This window comes from Ziziphus jujuba, chromosome 4, assembly GCF_031755915.1.
Source record: "Ziziphus jujuba cultivar Dongzao chromosome 4, ASM3175591v1".
In the NCBI taxonomy this organism is placed as follows: Eukaryota; Viridiplantae; Streptophyta; class Magnoliopsida; order Rosales; family Rhamnaceae; genus Ziziphus; species Ziziphus jujuba.
This window is the reverse complement of record NC_083382.1, coordinates 29943059-29949865: the sequence shown is the minus strand read 5'-3', so window position 1 is coordinate 29949865 and position 6807 is coordinate 29943059. Positions and strand designations below refer to the sequence as shown.

Here is a 6807-nt window from a genome sequence, read left to right as displayed (position 1 = left end):
TTCTATGTTGCTGAAAAGGATTACCACCCACTTAAAATTGTATATACCTCATAAAATGGTGTAATTAATTCTATTCAGATGCAGCTTAAATGTTTCCACTCAATTAGGTCTCCAGCTAAGCTCACTGTACAGCCCTTAAAACTCTCTTTCTCACTATCCTTTTCTTTTTTTAAATTCAAAAAAGGAAAAGAAAAATCTTTAATCAATTAATAATATGGGACCCAAAGAAATTTGAAAGATAAAGAATAGAAGAAGCAAACTACAAAACTAGTAATTATTCATTTTCAACGAGTCCCTTATGATCAGATGATAAAAAAATAAAAATTGTTCCTTATCGGTTTTTTATTTTTATTTTTTTTGGATGATATCTTTTATCATGCTAATCTAATAATATTATTCTAAATTTGCTAATTACAATTATCAAATTTGTTTGTTTTTTTTTATAATTTAAAATAGATTTACTTTAATAGGTGCTCAGTATAAGAAAAGAACTATTCTTTACTTATACAAGTTGTTTTAAAGGAATACTGTGTGAGTGGGGTATAATTCTGATTATGATTTTGTAACAAAAGTAATATTGTTACCTGAACCATCAAAATGGGAACATGATATTACTTTACCGGCAATGTAGGGGAAAAAAACAAAAGGTTTAATGGGGATATTCATTCTTTCGCATACAAGAAGAGGAAAATAAGGGAAAAGAAGAAACACCAAAGACAGTTTGTGGATCCGAGGCCCACGGATCATGTAGACATGATGTCTTATCCGAAGGCCCGTGAAAGGAGCCTTAGTGGACTGAAATAACAACATTTTCTATTAATGACCTCTGACAAATCTACCTAATGACCATTTAAATTGGTACAGTTTTTAAATTCTTGAAGGTGAACCAAATTATGAGGTTTTGTTATGTGGAACATGGAGCATTAAACAGGGCATTTAACAAATGCCACAGGGCCTACATGTTCCTCTTCCTACTGTACCAATCATTTTGTACCCCAAAAGTCATCAAATTTAGATTTTGTGGTCAATAATATACCCTCAACCCCCTCTCCTCCTTCCTCCGCTCCCAAAAAGAAAAAAAAAATACACACAAACACACACACACACACACACACACACACACACACATATATATATATATTAAAAGGCTAAGTAATTTTATTAAAAATAATAATAACAATAATTGTATAATAGTAATTTAATTTAATTTTTTTTTTTTTTTTAAAAAGATTTTTGGAGGGTTTGAACCGAAGAATTTCTAAAAGTCATTAGTACAGGTAGCAAATATTGATGCAAATCCTACTTTTTGGCACTGCCTTTGAGGTAGCTGATCACACTTCGACAGATGCTAGAATTAGAGGGTCTACTTTCTTTTATTTGACTCAAATTTATTTGCATACAACCATAAGAAAGCACATAAAAAAAATGATAGTTTTGCTTATTATGAAAAACAATTGCTTTGCATCTTGAAAATTAAAAGACACTGCTAGCTAGTCATACAAGTTAATGTTGCCTGTTTTGTTCAACTCTCATGAGATGAACATATTTGAGCATCAACTTGGTTAGTAGCTAGAAGCACCTAATGGGGCCAGAGACCTAATTGTCTTTTTTATGTAAAACCACAGCAGTTAGTCCATTCCAGACCCAACGTTGGTACAGTGCTTCAAACCTATAACCTCAACTTTAGAAGATGAACAACTTTGTGGTTCATGTTGTCCTCTTTCGGACCTTAATAAACTTTGTTATAAGGATGTTATGCTGTACATGCCCAGAAACCCTTTTGTGCAACCTAAAATTCTAGCAAAGGTTTCAGTTTCTGATAGATTCGAAGGGTTCTTGAGAAAAAAGTCCCATCAATTTTAAATCCTTTATAAAAATATTTAAAATAGAAAGCCCAGTTTGGAGACCAACAAAAATTGTTTCAGACTGCATATCATCCAATGGGTCAGTGGAGATGGTTGAGGCCCAAATTCCTTCTCGAAACTTGACAACTGTTTTCAGTCTGTTTTTTTCTCATAACTTTTTGCATGACTTTGCTCAATGGACACACTTGCTATAATTTCTCAAAATAATAATAATAATAATAATAATAATAATAATAATAAAAGAGTACACACTTGCTATGTCCATAATATTTTTTAGTACAATAATCATTGATTTTTTGAACTACTTAAAAACTTTGAATCAATTGAGTGATTAGAGTCATTGTAAAAGTTACTAAAAATATTTATATAAAATAAAGAAACGAAACAGCAAAACCATTACTTTTTTTTTTCTTTTTTTTTTTAATGGGTAAATAGCAAAATCATTACTTCACATTACTTTCCACGTATCCAAAACCGTGCGATGCTGCCATTGGAAAAGTTCATAGTTTGCTTTTTCTGATAGATCATCACACTCAGGCTCCAAACCATACAACAATACTACAGAAGTTATTACATGTACAATATTTATAATCTCTTTCAGCCTGTTAATTATTGAATAAATTACTCTTTTTAATGGCACAAATTTGTCTACTTCAAATATAGCAGCTGCAATCCACATAGAAAAAAGTGTTAGAAGTTGCGTAGTAAATCGATGGTTGAATAGTGGATTTTATCACCAACGCATTGATGGTATATTAAAGAAGAGCCCAAACATTGAAAAGGAGTGGAAAATTAATAAAGAAAGAAAGAAATAATAATGGAAGGGTTAGAAATATACAAGTTTAGGCATTGAATATAAATAGTGAAAGAGCATGTGGAAGATAGAACATAGGCACATGGAAGAACATGACCAAAGTGCAATGGAAGGATGACCTTTGTTCCTTATTTCCGTGCCTCATCCGTGCATATTTTTTTTGCACTATCTCTCTCTTTGCTCTTTACGGCTGGATTCACACTTAAATTATTGTCCGACTCATTTATTTTATATATTTATCATCCCCAATTCGCTTATATCATTATTCCACATATCAAACTTTATTATAACTGATGCATTATTACAAAGCAAGCTATTTTACAAATATGGTTTTGTCCCACCACCAAATTGTCCAATTTAGAGCATCCCGATGGATTTTTTAAAAATAAAAAATATTTTTATGTTTAAAAAATTAAATTTTAAAATTTACTCCAATAATATTTTTTATTTTTATTTTTTAATAAATATTTATTATTATATTTCTTTTCCTCCTTTTATTGGTTTTTCACCAAAATTCTGTTTTAATTATTTTGTTGTTTTACTTCTTTTTTTTTTACAGATCCAACTAAATCATTAAATATATTAACATAATATTTTTAAAATATAATAATTATTAAATAATAAATAATATTTTTAGTTTTTTTACATATTTTGTATTTTAAAAAATTAAAATATAAAATAAATTGAAGGCTGTTTTTACATTTTATTTAAAAAATTCCTTAAAGGTGTTCTTACGATGTACTTCTTTTTTATAAGTCTTATTATTCATTTTCTTATTCTCTCTTTAATTATTTTCATTCACTATCAAATTTATAATCTGAAAGGACTTGCAAATTTGTATAAATCGGTGGGGATATAGTTGTAAATGTAAAGTGGGGTAAATGATTAATTTTTGCTTTTGTCATAAATTCCAAATATATATATATATAATATTACCAAAGGATGGTGATAATTGGGAGACATAATGTCGGTGAAACCAATCCACATCTACAGTATTTACGGAAAATCGCAGAAGAAAAAAGAAAAAAGAAAATTTCTGGAGAAAAAATGAAGAGAAAAGAAAACCAAAAACAAAAAAGATTTGGGTTACAGCGAACGGTGAGCAGTTCTGTCAATCCGGATACAGATTTGCTTTGGGTCACGTGCTCTGCTCAGAACTCACATGCATCTTCCGGTCCCACACCAAAAAAAAAATAAAAAAAAATCCTTCTCACTTTATTTTTTTTTTTCCTTAATTTGTTCTGCCTCGGTATTAAAAACAATTTCAGTTTCTTTGACTTCTCAAGCAGAGTGGATCCCACATATCCCAACCCAACCAACCACTTAACTAACTGCAATCTTCTTTTCTTCAATGCAGTGCACCGTCTGAAAAAAATCAATGCGAGAGAATGTTTAATACTTTAATCGGTAGAATAACCCAGCCTTTGGCCACTCTACTTTTCGCTATAACCAAGTCTAAGCCACCCTATGTCGTAGGTCCCAAGGCCAAGTTTAGTGTCAAAAGCTGAGGTCCTGCAACCCTTTTATTTGGATCTTACCGGTCCCAATATTATGAATTTTATTCTGCCTACTTACTATTTCTTCCCATCATAATTGCTCAAAACCCACCTCATCTATTTTCTTCCTCTTTTTACTGCACAAACAATTATTGAAGGATTAAATAAGGTAGGATTGCAATAACTGCTATCATAATCACTTTTATTTATAGAAATTATAGATATATAGTTTCTTCATTACAATAGCCAATTGGTTAGTTGCATTACAATTACTATTTGAAAAACAATCTCATAATTTTTACCCAAAAAATTTCTCTTTAACATGTATTACTAAAGAGTTTATAAAAAAAAAAAAAAAATGGTAGTCATTTTTGGAGCCATATTCTCACACGTTTCTTACAAAGAAAATCATCTGGATCCCATCTTTTAAATCATCAAACTTTAAAACATATGGTGCTCAATACAGGTTAGAAAACAAAACCCATTGCATTTTATTTCTCATAGTAGATATTTATTATAACGCAAAAACAAAAAAGTACAAAAAAGCCAAAATCTATGGGGTTGACAAGAACTTTAATTATCCAGGTCATTCCCATTCAAAAATTATTATTAGTTCGTACCGAATCATTATTCACTTTTGTTAGAAGATGGCAATTTTCATCTTCGCTGAATTGTCGCAAAATGGTAATTACTGGACCAAGAAGATACTGAAATCATGAACGACACGTGGTGATTTGCTTTAGTCCTTAAACATGCATCACGGCTTCGAAACCGCAAGTGGGCAGGTGTCAATATCATATAACACTAGTCCACAATTTTTAGACGGTGTGAGTGACCGTACCGAAAGGTTCCAACCTCTAACACCGCCCCCCCCTCCAATTACACTGAAAATTCTTCTATATATACCTAACACTCCCAGGCCACTTTGAAATCTGGATCAAGCCCCCTCTTTTTATTCTTCTTCTTCTTCCTCCTCTTGGGCCGTGTTGCTTCTTGAGGACCTTGACATTATAGGAGGGGTTTGGTCTGTAGCAATGGCTATGGTTAAGTTTAGTGCCGCTTTGATCCTGGCTCTCATTGCCATTTCCATGCTCCAAGTCACGGTATAGCTCTTTCTTTTTCACTGCTTATTGAAGAAGAACTTAGGCAAACAAGTACATTTACTGGTAGATTGTCTTTGACATTTTGTTTTTCTTTCACTAATTCTTTTGCAGGTCATGGCATCTCATGGGCATGGCGGTCATCACTTTAACACTGTAAATAAACTGATTTTGTTTTTCCTGTTTTTGTAATATGGGTTTGGATTCCATGTTGTTTTAACTGACTTGTTTTCCTATTCTTTTTATTTTTGTTTTGTGTGTTTTCAGAATGCGTATGGACCAGGGAGTCTCAAAAGCTTCCGTAAGTGTGTGTGTATATATATATATATATATATATTTGCCTGGATCTCAATTATTGTTGGATAATGAAATTAAGTAATCGTTTTGGGAAGAGAATATTAGGCAAATCTGCTGAAGTTGGAATAATGTTATGGGAAAGAATGTTGTTTTGCTACCATGCACTGCTAAACAACCCTTTGATTTGCTTATAAAAATGCTTAATTATCAACCACTAATTAATAGTTTAGTGTACAAGTGATGGGGCAGCATTGGATGCGCTACCGCGCACCGTAAAATCTTTGTCTCTGCCGTTTGCTATAGAATAATTTGGATCACGCGAGTTGATCCACGCGCCTGGTGCCATAAATAACGTTAAAATATCTAAGCGCATTTCCCGGTCAAAATAGTTTTGATTGCGGTCAAAAATTAGTTGAAAAGCTCAATAAAAAAGAAGGAAAAAAAAAAACTTGCTTTTATAAAAAAATGACTGAAGCGGGAAACAGAATGATTAATGTCTGATGTCTTTGGTAAAATGACCAGAATGCCCATCACAGTGCACGAGGAGGTGCAGCAAGACTCAGTATCATAAGCCATGCATGTTCTTCTGTCAGAAGTGTTGCAGGAAATGCCTTTGTGTGCCTCCGGGATTTTATGGGAATAAAGCAGTGTGCCCTTGCTACAACAATTGGAAGACCAAGGAAGGAGGTCCAAAATGCCCTTAGATTGATGATCCATCTACTACCCCTTTTTGGTGCTTCCAATTTTCTATATTGTTAATTTAAGTTTAGCACTATCATTAGTGAATACAGCATTTGATGCTGTACTACCATCTATCATCGGCAACCATAATATTTTGTATTGCATTTGGGTTTGATTTTTTTTTTTTTTTCTTTTTTCGTTTTGTTTGGGAGCTTTAAGTCACTCCTTAGGAATTTTGCCTAAATGAGAGTGGCTAAGCTAAAAGCTTATATATATTGTCATCAACAAAAGTTTATGGCTTTACTAATGCGGACTACTAATATATAATTATATATTTGATCTATTCGATCTCTCTTTCTGTGGTTGTGGTACTTTTTGTTTTAAACTTATGGGTGTGGAAGTTTGAGCAAATTGGACATTTCGTATAGACCCAAAACAAAAAAACAAATGGCGAAGAAATAACATTTTGGACCATGGTTGCCAACTGCAATTAATCGTTTGTTTGTTGTTGGCTTATTTTGGAGAAAAGGGGGAATCGGAATTGACAGGTGTTG

At 32.3% G+C, this 6807-nt stretch overlaps 1 protein-coding gene across 1 annotated transcript; it reads left to right on the top strand.

Annotated features, from left to right (window-relative positions):
* The first annotated feature begins 5094 nt into the window (after positions 1-5094).
* Positions 5095-6596, top strand: LOC107415554 (gibberellin-regulated protein 4). Its single transcript, XM_016023893.4, has 4 exons — positions 5095-5278; positions 5390-5431; positions 5543-5576; positions 6095-6596. Exons 1-4 carry the CDS (start codon positions 5210-5212, stop codon positions 6274-6276), a joined length of 327 nt encoding a protein of 108 aa, XP_015879379.2. The 5' UTR covers positions 5095-5209; the 3' UTR covers positions 6277-6596.
* Positions 6597-6807: the final 211 nt, after the last annotated feature.

What these genes read in the sequence shown, in the direction of transcription:
- LOC107415554 (XM_016023893.4), top strand. Translation starts at nt 5,210, where the DNA reads ATGGCTATGGTTAAGTTTAGTGCCGCTTTGATCCTGGCTCTCATTGCC. An exon ending in TTTCCATGCTCCAAGTCACG is followed by an intron (nt 5,279 to 5,389) that starts GTATAGCTCTTT and finishes ATTCTTTTGCAG; the next exon opens with GTCATGGCATCTCATGGGCA. An exon ending in GCGGTCATCACTTTAACACT is followed by an intron (nt 5,432 to 5,542) that starts GTAAATAAACTG and finishes GTGTGTTTTCAG; the next exon opens with AATGCGTATGGACCAGGGAG.